This window comes from Typopeltis vanoorti, chromosome 23, assembly GCF_054136105.1.
Source record: "Typopeltis vanoorti isolate ZY-2024b chromosome 23, IOZ_Tvanoo_1.0, whole genome shotgun sequence".
In the NCBI taxonomy this organism is placed as follows: domain Eukaryota; kingdom Metazoa; phylum Arthropoda; class Arachnida; order Uropygi; family Thelyphonidae; genus Typopeltis; species Typopeltis vanoorti.
This window is the reverse complement of record NC_143571.1, coordinates 39,841,740-39,854,800: the sequence shown is the minus strand read 5'-3', so window position 1 is coordinate 39,854,800 and position 13,061 is coordinate 39,841,740. Positions and strand designations below refer to the sequence as shown.

At 37.4% G+C, this 13,061-nt stretch overlaps 1 protein-coding gene across 3 annotated transcripts in view; it reads right to left on the bottom strand.

The window, feature by feature from the left end:
* Positions 1–13,061, bottom strand: part of FeCH (ferrochelatase, mitochondrial) — a 227,938-nt gene that overhangs the window by 165,913 nt on the left and 48,964 nt on the right. For all 3 annotated transcript variants that reach the window (XM_090412719.1, XM_090412718.1, XM_090412717.1), the window contains one exon: positions 3,638–3,757. In XM_090412719.1, the coding sequence (XP_090268845.1) occupies positions 3,638–3,757 (120 nt within the window). The remainder of the gene's footprint in view (positions 1–3,637; positions 3,758–13,061) is intronic.

Genomic DNA, 13,061 nt, shown 5'->3' with positions numbered 1-13,061 from the left:
ATGGCCACATAGCTAAAAAATTTTTCCCTAGGATTTTCTTTGGATCTTAGTGCCAATCTCTTCTCATATTCCAGTTTTGCCTTCCTCACCACACTAGTCACTCTCATGGTCTGTGTCTTATATTCTTCGTGCACTGCTCTCCACCCTTCTCCATATATCTCTTACATAATCTCTTTTTCACCTGCAGTTCCTGTTTGATATTGTTTGCCATCCACTTTACACCAAATTGTGTCTGCTTCTTCACTCGTGGAATCCAGCTTACTATTGCTGCTAACAGATATTCCTTCACAATTTCCCAAGCACTAATGATATCCTGGCCTTACAATTCTGCCCTCCATGGAACTGTCCCTAGTTGATATCTAAGACTATTATAATCACCTGCCTTATAATCCCACATATGTTCCCTTTTCTTTGACACTCCTGCATGCCTGTTCAACTTCCAAGTCAAAACCACATGGCTACTCTCTCCAACTGGTGGGAGAGATGTCATCTCAGTTATTATCAGCTCTTCTGATGCTATGACCAAATCTAAAACTCTTGAACTTCTTGTTACTTCTATTACATGTTGCCTAAGACATTTGTCACTCAAGAATTCTAGAAATTCCATTCCTTTATTACTACATGCATTTTCCTCTTCCCAGCTTATACTGCTGTAGTTAAAATCTCCCGTAACAAACATTCTTCTTGCACTTGCCAAGCACAACTGCTTAAACATCTCCTGCTCCCCACCCTGTGCTCCTTGCTACAAACCAAGGAGCACAGGGTGGGGAGCAGGAGATGTTTAAGCATCTCCTGTCTTGGCCACTTCTACCTCACACCATATGCTTTCGAAACCATTAGTGTCACTGCCTTCCAAAGCCTCAACTTTTAGAGGACATAAATCATCACTTATCATAAGCAGTACTCCACCACCACCACCACATTTTTCTTTCCTATCCTGCCAAAAAATGCTGTACCCTGCTACTTCAATTCCTGTTATTATATCATCTTCCGTCAACGACGTCTCCGAGATCCCAATAATCTTTGGTCAGGGCTGATGCTATCAGCCCCACCAATTCATCTCCTTTATTTCAGATACTTCTGGCATTCGTATAAAGCATAAAGATGTCACTGCTTCTATACCTATCTAATGATAGGTCCCACTAGACTCAGTGTTACCTAATGTTGTCCCCTTTCCTCCATGCACCCATTCCCACAAGAGGCCACCCCTGCTACCATCCACCCTGGGAATTCTAGTTTCCCTGCATTGACACACCAACTCGTTCAGAAAACAGCAATCTCTCCAGATGCCTTTGTCCTTCCTCATTCAAATGCAAATGGTTTCTCTCATACAGTTCCATTCTGCCCTCCAATCATCCACATATTCCAATCCTCTCTCTTCTGACACAATCTGGCTATTATGCTATTTATTATCACTGCTCTTCTGCTCAGCTTGTCACGATCATACCTGGGCAACACACACACAATCTTTCCTCTCTGTGTTTTCTTTTGTACAACCTCAAGCAAGAATCTCAGATCTCTCGCCACCCAATTTACATTGCCTCTCAAGTCATTCGTGCCCACCATCACAATCATTTCGTCTGTCCTTTCAGCCCTCTTAATTGCCATAGCCACACTTTCTATCACCCATCCAGGCAAATACTCCTCTGGCATCCTATCTTGCACCCCACGGATCATCGAGTCTCCATACATCACACCTCTTACCACTCTGTTCCTTGACTGCCCGCTTGCATCCCTCACTCTCTCTCCTCTAACCCTTTCTCTCGATGTTTCCCTACTTACTTGCTGTCTCCTGGCATCACTCTATCCCTGGTTCCAGCAATCCCTCGCATTCTCATTTCCTCTCTCTGACAATTTCCATTCTCCCCTCTTCTATCATTCCCATACCTCTATCCCATTCCCTCTCTAATACTGCTCCTATTCTCTCCTCTACCATTCTAATACCTCTCTCTTCTATTGCTCCTATTCTCTTCTATCATTCCCATAACTCTCTCATTCCCTCTCTCCTACTGTTTCTATTCTCTCCTCTTCTATCATTCCCATAACTCTCTCTCACCCCTATCTGATCCGCCTTGCATTCATCTCTTCCATTCGCAAAGGGACATTAAAGGGATTTTATAAAATTGATGCAAAGGAAATTTTTCAATATATGAAAATAGCCAGATTACTAGGGATTATCTGTGGAAGTGTAAGAGCATGGTCAGTAAGGGTGCAGAACAGATTTTTTTTGTGTGAAAAGAAGTTAATGAGTGAAATGGTTTACCAGAATTAATTGCGAGTTCCCTGATAGTGAATGAGTTTAAAGAGAGGTATAATAGGTTTTGTGCATAAAATATTTAGTTTGAGTCTCCCATAATGGGTCTCTGGACTCCATGTCTATTGTATAATAATAATAATAATACAATGCATCCCTCTACATTTTTAGCATATGTTTACCATATTTAGCATTGAAAATTAATAAATTAAATTAAAGTATAATTGTGAATCAAATAATAATGTGTGAATCAAAATTATATTCAGGTGGCCTAGAACAGATGTGTTCTTAGTTTAGAATAAGCTGGATATGAGCTAATTTCTAAGATGTAGGGCAGATGTGAGTGAAATAAGAGTGTAAAAATGTATAAAACAGGATAGGCTAAATCATAGGTCCTTAGTACAACAAGAAAACAATCAAGATTACAGTGGATGGCCATTTTCAAATGCACTGGTATCCGTTACTTAGGATTTGCCCTAATTCCTCACTGAAGAAAAGTGCAAGAGGTATCAAGTGTGAAGTATTTGGTCTAAGAGGAGATTATCCACAGTCCATTGATGGACAAGTCAAAATATGTCTGGAGGATTGCTTTGTCTTTGTTAATATTACACGATAACTATATGAACACTAAGAAGGGATAGGAGTTGGATAAACAGAAATTGCAACCAACAGCTTTATCAAAATGCATTAATGCCATGTGGATGCAATGCAAGTTTTGTCCTTTTTAAACCTTTTAAAAATCTACTTTTAATTATTATATTTTAACAGACATTAGAGGAATAAGAGCAAATCATCCAATAAAAAGGAAGAAGAGAAATTGTGGAAATCATACCATAATTTTGCACAAACAGGATGATTTTCCATAATTTTCAATTAGAATTGTTTCAACCTCTAAGCATTATATGCATGAAAACTGCACCAAGTTATGATCATGATCAAAACTGCCAATGGGAAAGGTAACATATCCAGTAACAATGGAAGGATTATTAGTGAAGAAATGATAAAGGTGGTTGGATTCTTGAATTATCTTGAATTCTGATGGATACACTGTATTTGTGAGGTCACTGCTGTTTGAATTTTTCGACATCTTTTCTAGCAGGATCAGCAGAAGTGGAGAAGCAGTGCACATTAAAATCACAGAAAAAATGATTTCAGTATTGAAGTGACTAGACTGAAGGTTGGCCAATATTTATGCAAAGATCAAAAATATTAATAGTTTATTAAGTCAGAAAGTGTATACAGGAACAAACAATACAGCCATCTGGTTGAGTAATATTTATTTGCTTACATTAAGAAATCAATGAAAACCTTAAAACCGAGGACTTTTTACTTCAATTAATACGTTAAAAGGAATAGCAACTACAAAAGAAAGTTGCACCATACCTTTGAAGAGGAATTTTAATAATATCTTCATCTGTAAACAAGCAAGTAAGAAAATCTTGAACTTCCTCTAAAGAACTAGGACCTCCCATATTTAGCATTAAAATGCCAGTTTTCACTACCCTATTGAAATAAAAGAGTCACAAAAATAGTGATTATGATAAATAATTAATAATTCAGAATTAAATATGTTCATACTTAAAAAGAATGTTATACAAATGACAGCATATAATAAAAAGCATACTGATTAAACTGTTCTTCAACTCAAGTATATATATTCAGTAAGTTATACAACATTTGACTGCTTAACAATGGACCATTCAGCCTTCAGAACTTCAGACTTAGCTCTTAGGTTGTGCTAGGTTCATAGCTGTTTAAAAAATCTCACAGTTCAGTTGCCATTAATATCCTGGATGAAAAGATCAAGGTTCAAATCCCATCTAGAATATGAGAAACCTGTGTAAGGTGAGTCAGCCAATCTCATGAAGAGATGGAAGGGATCCCCTACCATTATGCACTGCATCACTTTGCTCTGCTATAATCACTTCCTGACCTTTCTATCCATCCTCTTCCCATCCTTCCACAACCTGCTTCTCAACCTCTCTCTGACTCTTAGTTGTACTAATTTCGTATAGTGCACTCTGCACTATACAAAATCCTGTACACTCTTATTAAACAACAATCACTCCAAATGGGCAACACCAAACCCATTCAAATACATTCCATTGTCTTTGAAATATTCTAACTTCCCTTCGAATTCATTCCATACATTCACAAACTGAACACTCTCTGCCTGACACAATTTAGCCATTTTGTCATTCAGTATCACTGATCTCCTTCTCAATTCACTATTGACATTTCTGGGTGACAAACTAACCACCATAATCTTTAAATCCTTTTCCACATTCTTTGTCGCACTATTCAAGTCATTTGTGCCCACCACTACCTCTGATGCCTGTTCCTTCCTTCTATGCAAAGCATCCGATATTTGTTTTATTGTACCACCTGTAAAACATGTCTTCTGCACTTTATCTTTTACCACACCTTTAATGATTGAATCAGCATATGAAGCAACCCTATCATCCTTAGATTATTATTATTATTATTATTCAGGCCTCCAAGGAGTCAAAAGACTCATCGAGGGAGGTCCTTCCTAAGACACAAAGTCTGTCAAGACTCATCGAGGGGAAGTCTCCCCCCCTGAGAAACACAAAGTCTATCATACCACTCTTTAAACTCACTGACCATTCTCGCTCCCACCACTCCATCAGGCAATGCATTCCACGGCTCAACCACCATCCACACAAAGAAACCACTCCTTACCCTTTTGCTCACAGTTTCCTTTCGTAACTTCCAGGGATGGCCTCTTGTCATCACTCCTTCCCGCTGTTCAACCAAACGAAAGAACTCCCCAGTGTCAACCCTGTAACCACCTCTCAACAGTTTAAAAGTCTCAATCATATCACCTCTCCTCCTTCTATCCACCAAACTCAGCAGTCCACATTCTCTCAGCCGATCCTCATAACTATCCTTGTACAGTCCTGAAACCATCTTTGTCATCCGTCTTTGTATCCTTTCCACAGTTAATTTATCCCCTTCAAATCCTGGGGACCAAATCTGAGAACAATAGTCCAAGTGTGGTCTGATCAGAGACTTATACAACGGAATGATAACCCTCTTATCTCTGCAGGGCAGTGTCCTTCTCATAATAGCAGCAATCATCTGTGTTATCTTCACCACCTTTGCAATATGTCCCCTAAACTTCAGGTTTCTATCAATCATCAACCCCAGATCTCTTGTCTCCCCTACTTCCTCCAGTATAACTCCTCCCATAGAGTATGCAGCATCCCATCGATGTTTCCCAAACCTCAAAACCTTACATTTTGCTGCATTAAACTGACACCCCCATTCATTTGCCCATCTATCTAGCTTATTTAAATCCTCTTGCTGGGCTACCACATCTGCACTATTACTAATAATCCTTCCCAGCTTCGCATCATCCGCAAACAACTGAATATCCCCTGCAATCCACTGGCTATGTCATTGATATAAAGGTTAAACAATATAGGTTCTAGTACTGAGCCCTGTGGGACCCCATTTGTAACCCTCTGCTTCCTGGAAACTGCTCCACCATACACAACTCTCTGATACCTATCAGACAGCCAATCCTGAATCCAGTTGGCCAATCTGACATCCAGACCCATGTGCTGCAACTTAAATATCAGCTTATCATGTGGCACCCTGTCAAATGCCTTCGCCAAGTCTAAGAAAATTGCAGTATATGCCTTTCCCTCATCTAATGTTCTTGTAACTTTATTATAAAAGGCTAGCATATTGCTAAAACAAGAGCGTCCTTTCACAAATCCATGTTGACTCTCACAGATAACATTACCCTCATCTGCCCAATGCTGTATACGGTCCCTCACTACTTTCTCCAAGATCTTAACAACTACTGATGACACACAGACTGGCCTATAATTAGACACTTCCAGTCTGTTACCACCCTTATGCAATGGCACTATCTTACCTTCCTTCCATTCCCTGGGCACCTTTGCCAAAGCCAGACTTTCATTGAAAAGCCACGTTAAAGGCACTGTCAATTCCCTAGCACATTCTCTCAAAACTCGTGGTGAAATACCATCCAGTCACACAGCTTTACTGACATCCAGAGTACTCAGTATCTGAAACACACTCTCCTCCTGTACCTCCAGACCTCGAACCAGTCCTATCCCTCTAGCATTAAAACTGACTCCTCTAGGATGAAATACTCCAATAAAGTGTTCATTGAACAATTCCACTATGTCCTCTGCATCAGTCACTCTATTACCATTTTTATCCCACAATATCATTCTTCCACAGTCATTTCTCCTCCTACTGGCCACATAGCTAAAATATTCCCTAGGATTTTCTTTGGATCTTAGGGCCAATCTCCTCTCATATTCCAGTTTCGCTTTCCTTACCACACTAGTCACTCTTCTGGCCTGTGTCTTATATTCCTCATGCATCTCTTCACCTGTCTCCTTATATCTCTTCCATAGCCTCTTTTTCGCATGCAAATCCTGTTTAATATTGTTTGTCATTCACTTTACTCCAAATTGCATCCTCTTCTTCACTCATGGTATACAACTTACCATTGCTGATAACAAATATTCTTTCACAATTTTCCACGCACTAGTGATATCCCGGCCTTCCAATTCCTCCCTCCATGAAACTTCCCGAAGTTGATGTCTAAGACTATTATAATCACCTGCCTTATAATTCCTCATAAGTTCCCGTCTCTTTGATACTCCTGCATGTCTATTCATTTTCCAAGTCAACACCATATGGTCACTCTCTCCAACTGGTGGGAGAGACGTCAACTCAGTTATTATCAACTCTTCTGATGCTATAACCAAATCCAAAACTTTTGAACCTCTTGTTCCCTCTGTTACATGTTGCCTAAGACATTTGTCCCTCAAGAATTCTAGAAATTCCATTCCCCTATTGCTACATGCATCTTCCTCTCTCCAATTTATACTACTGAAGTTAAAATCTCCCATAATAATCATTCTTCTTGCACTTGCCAAACTTAGCTGTCTAAACATCTCCTGGTCCCCATCCTCTGTGCTCCTGGGTCTGTAGCAACACCCCACTAAATATCCTGTCTTGCCTACCTCTACCTCACACCATACGCTCCCAAAATCATTTGTCTCACTTCCTTCCAAATTCTCCACTCTCAGAGGACATAGGTCATCACTTATCATAAGCAGTACCCCACCACCACGCTTTCCCCTCCTATCCTGACGAAAAATGCTATACCCAGCAACTTCTATTCCTGTTGTTATATCCCCTTCTGTCAACCACGTCTCAGTGATTGCAATAATTTTTGGCCAGGCTGATGCTATCTGCGCCACCAATTCCTTTCCCTTATTCCGGATACTCCTGGCATTAGTATAAAGCATATAAATGCCATTGTTTCTATACCCAGCATTATCCCTTCTAGACTCCACTGGGCTCAGTGTTACCTGACATTGTCTCCCTTCTCCCAAGTATCCATTCCCACAAGAGGCCACCCTGGGACACACTGACTCATTCAGAACAGCAATCTCTCCAGATGCCTACGTCCTTCCTCATTCAAATGTAAATGGTCTCTCGCATACAATTCCTCTCTTTCCTCAAATGCACTCCAAGCATCCACATATACCAGTCCTCTCTTGCCAAACATTCTCGCTATTATGCCATTCAATATCACCGCTCTTCTGCTCAGCTCATCATTATCATACCTAGGCAACACGCACACCATTTTTCCTCTCTCTGTCTTCTTCCGTACAGTCTGAAGCAAAAATCTCATATCTCTCACTGCCCGACTTACATTACCACTCAAGTCATTCATTCCTACCATCACAATCATCTCATCCACCCTTTCACCTCTCTTAATTGCCATAGCCACCCTTTCTATTGTTCCTCCTGGCAAACACTCCTCACGCATCCTATCTTGAACACCACGGATCATTGAGTCGCCATACATTATACCTCTTACCATTCCCTCACTCCTATTGTTTCCATTCTCTCCTCTTCTTTCATTCCCATACCTCTCTTCTACTGTTTCCATTCTCTCCTCTTCTAGCACTCCCATACATCTCTCTCATTCCCTCTCTCCTACTGTTTCCATTTTCTCCACTTCTAGCACTTCCATATCCCTCTCTCATTCTGTCTCTCCTACTACTGTTTCCATCCTCTCGTCTTCTAGCATTCCCGTACCTCTCTCTCATTCCATCTCTCCTACCGTTTCCATTCTCTCCTCTTCTAGCACTTCCATATCTCTCTCTCATTCCATCTCTCCTACTGTTTCCATCTTCTCGTCTGCTAGCATTCCCATACTTCTCTCTCATTCCCTCTCTTCTAATGTTTCCATTCTCTCCTCTTCTAGCACCCCCATACCTCTCACTCATACTCCCTAAATTCTCTCTCTCTCCTACTCTGATTCGCCTTGCATTTATCTCTTCCATTCTCCTAATCTTATCTTTCATACTTCTGCTCTCATTCACAAGACATTCCACCTCCTCTTTCAACTCATCTATCTCCCTCTGCAGGTCAGTCACTCTTAATCTAAATTCACTCTCCCAAAAAAACCATCTCCTAAACTTTCACAGTCACTCACACCTTCCACACTATCAACTATTATTTTCTCATTCTCTCCTATCACACTACTTGTCTTCCTACATTCATTCCCCGTTCCTGGAGCAACAAAGTCGGATATCGATATATCTAATGTACTTATTTCCTCCAACTGCCTACATTTTGCGCACATACGCTCTCCACTCTCTTTAATAAGCCACATATGTAATTCCCGAGACGCATACATGCCGCAAGTACTGCATGCCACAAAGTCCCTTATGATATTGCTAATAATTGAGTTCTTAAATGGTGGAGGACTTGGCGTTATGCCACATCAGTCATGCTCTTCTTTAGACGTTCATTAAATTAATATAATTAATATAATTATATAATTAAATAAAATATATTATTCAAAGATTAATTACTTGGGATTCGTATAAATACAGTCAACTTGCACTATAGTAAACTTGTAAAAAAAATGCAGTGAAAGTTCACTATAGCAAATATGAGGAAGAAATATCTTTTTCTCAAAGCTGTTTATACTGATTAAATGCAGTACAAAGTATCTGCATAGGTGCATATAACATTTTTAAGCTATGAATATGCACGGGCTAAACTGAAATCTCTGAGCTTTACATTTTCTATTCAGTACAAATAATAAATTTTAAATATGAAATCAATGATCAACGTGATTTAAGCATGTAGAATCTCTGTTACTGTTCTTTCCTTTGAACTGCTGCATTAACAAAAGCATGTATTTAAAGGAAACTGTAAAACTTCTCTGCAGACTACCATTCAAGAAATTATTAAAATTTTGTTTAATTATAATGACAAGAATAAAAAAAAAACTTCATTAAAGTTAAAAATACATCATTATATACAAATCAGACAAGAAATTATACTCTAATTTTTATCCATATTTTATCCTAGTAGAAGTAAATGGCAGTAAAAGAAAATCTGCCTGAAGAGAGAGAGAAAAATAACTATGTGGACAATGGAAGTTAACAAAGCAGTCCAAGAAAAGAAGTAGAAATCATTTTGAAAATTTCTGGCTGTATTTACTAATCTTAGAAAATATATTTACAAAAAATGTATTAAAACTACATATAAAAGCAGATAAACAAAAAGTTTCCTGAGAATTTTGAGAAAAAGAAGATAAATATCATGTGTGCATCGATGGACGAAAAGGTATAACAAAAGAAAATAGCATGAGTAATAGGAATCACTTCTCCCTGTGGCATGTCACTAAGGAGAACAATAATAGATATAAGAGTAACATGAACACACTGCTTTGTCTCTATACAAATGTTAGAAGTGGAAATGAGGGGGGATGGGGGGCTCATAGCCCTTGAGAGATTTATTATTATTATTACACCCTCCATGGAGTCGGCAGACTCATCGTGGGAGGTTCATTCAACTGACAATATATTTATCATAGTTTTGGTTTGGGAGCATCTGCATTAATAAAACATTTCACAAAAGTGGAAAACTACATGATATCCTGACAGCACAGAAGGTGAAGGAAGAGATGTTATTTAGGAGAGCAAATGAGCTGTGTCTACTCAGGGTGGAGAACCAAGAGAGAAATTATGCTAATGGCCTATTGTTATGGTGTGAGATGGAGGTTCAATACAAAAATTTAGTGTAAAGTTGCTATAGGAAAAGGATATGTTGAATGTGATGACATGAGAAACAGATAATTATGATGGATGATTTCTATTTATATGATTTCAACTATGGCAACACATACTGGAAAGAGAAATTGACAATACATAGTAAGAAACTGACTTACTGATATCCTTGAGGGAGACGGTTAATTCAGGCAGCATCTAGTGAAGGAATCATAAGGCTCGAGAGGTTTGGATTATTTGATTATGGCATAAGGAGATATTATAGTGATTAGATACCCTTTGAAAATCACAAATACATGGTCCTGACTTAGGAAATCAGCAGGCATATGGAAGTTTCAAGAAGAAATGAATCAATATGCAATTGCAAGGCATGTGATCAAAACAGACTTAGGCATCAGCTGTAAGTGAGCTGTAACAAGGAAGAAAGAAAGATCTGAAAGGAGATGAAATTAGCAGTGCTTGGAAGATTAGTTAAAAAATATTTGTAATTGCAATTACAAAATTATTCCTAAAGTGAGGAGAATAAAGAGATTAGTTGAAAATGAATAATAAGGGAGTTAAAAAAAAACTGCAAATCAAGACTATGTCATAACAAAGCTATAAACAGGGATATAGAGAGAAGCTCCATGAAAAGTATGAGTTTCAATCCAGGAAAATGATAAGTAAGGTAAGAAAAGAAAAATTAGAGTATGATATGAGATTGACACTCCAAGACAAAGAAACCCCAAGAATTCTTTTGTTATGGCCAGCAGGAGAATTGTTCTGAATGATAGCCAAAGCAACTTTTGTGAGGCCAGTATATTATTTCGGTTAATTCTGTGTATTCTTCTGGCCAGTTTGCATGTTTTATTGAATAAAATATCCAAGTTTCCAGGACAGAAAAACCTTTCACCTCCACATGACACCAACTAACTTGGCTTCAGCTGAAAAGTTCTTATATAAGTTCTTGATATTATTTAGTAATTAACTAAATAATATCAAAAAAAAAAAAAAAAAGTTGTAAATGATTTTCATCATTCATTGTGATACTGCCTATGTAGGCAACATAGCCATAAGAAATGTTTTGTCTGCAAATTAATGCTTCCTGCTTATCTAAACTTTGTCCCCATAGATGGACCAATGGTCAAATAAGTTAAAACGCTGCTCAAAAGCTCTACAGTAATAATGCAATAGATTTTTAACAATCCTTTATGGGTAGAGCTGATATAAAAATGTACATCAATAATGTTTGTCAAAAGTTTGCCTAATTAATAAATTTTGCTGAATTATTTATATCTTAGTAAATTTAGTGAATTAATAATAATAATAATAATAATAATAATGAGTTACAAAATATATAGCAGAATCTTAAATAACAAACTAATGAAATATTCCGAAAACTTTATTCTAGAGGTACAGAATGGATTTAGAAAAGGACGATCATGTATAGACCCAGCCTTTTGCCTAAAATTAATAATAGAGAAAAGAAGAGAATATAATTTAGAAACACATATTGCATTTATTGACTTTGAAAAAGCATTTGACAAAGTCAAAAGAAACATATTATTTAACATATTAAAAGAAAGACAAATACCAGATAATATCCTAAAAGCTATCACAAGTATATATGAAAATAATCAAATACAAATAAGATTAAATCACGAGCTATCATATACGAGAGAGATAAACCAAGGGGTCCGACAGGGATGTCCCCTCTCAGCAACTCTTTTTAATATCTACTTAAACGAAATAATAATAAAATGGAGTAAAAATTTACATCAAGGAATTAAACTTTCACCTACAGTTAACTTAAACACTCTCCTCTTTGCAGACGACCAAATAATAATTACAAATTCTGAAGATAAATTACAGAAAGCTATTTTAAATCTAAATGAGATATCCAAAGATTATGGTATGATAATATCAACGGAAAAATCAAAAACTATGGCCTTTAAAGGACAAGATCCAGCAAGAACTAAAATAGTAATAGATAACAAGATCTTAAAACAGGTGAATTCATTTAACTACCTAGGATGTATGATCACATATGAAAATGAAAAAGATATAAACGTAAAAATTGCAAAATATTTAAAAATAACAGGTGTAATTAACTCTATATTTAAACCAAACCTAGTTCAAAAACAAACCAGGCTAAAAGTATACAATACATTAGCCTTACCGGTCTTAATGTATGGAAGCGAAATCTGGACAATAAAACAAAAAGACAAACAAAGATTAATAACAGCAGAAATGAAGTTTATGAGAAAAACTGCAAAGTATACCCTATTTGATCACAAAAGAAATGAAGATATTATGAAAGAATTAAACCAAGAACCAGTAATAGAACAAATTAAAAAATATAAAGATAAATGGATGGAACACGTTCAAAGAATGAAAACAGAAAGATTACCAAAACAAGCCTTTTTCCTAAAGTACAAGCCATTAGGAAAAAGAAAACCAGGACGTCCTCTTAAACGACTCAACGATGACTTCTAAGGCCAGAACAGGCCATGCTAGGCCTAAATCCTTGATACGTATGATGATGATGATGAATAATGAGAATCATACATTACAGTTTGGTATTGATTTGAATTTTTAGTGTCACAATCTTGTGAGCTTTAAACAAACCACATGTTAGTAGTACATGATACTGTAACACAAAAAATTTATCATTGTAATCAGGGATTCATACAAATGAATAATTTTTCTAATGATTTTTC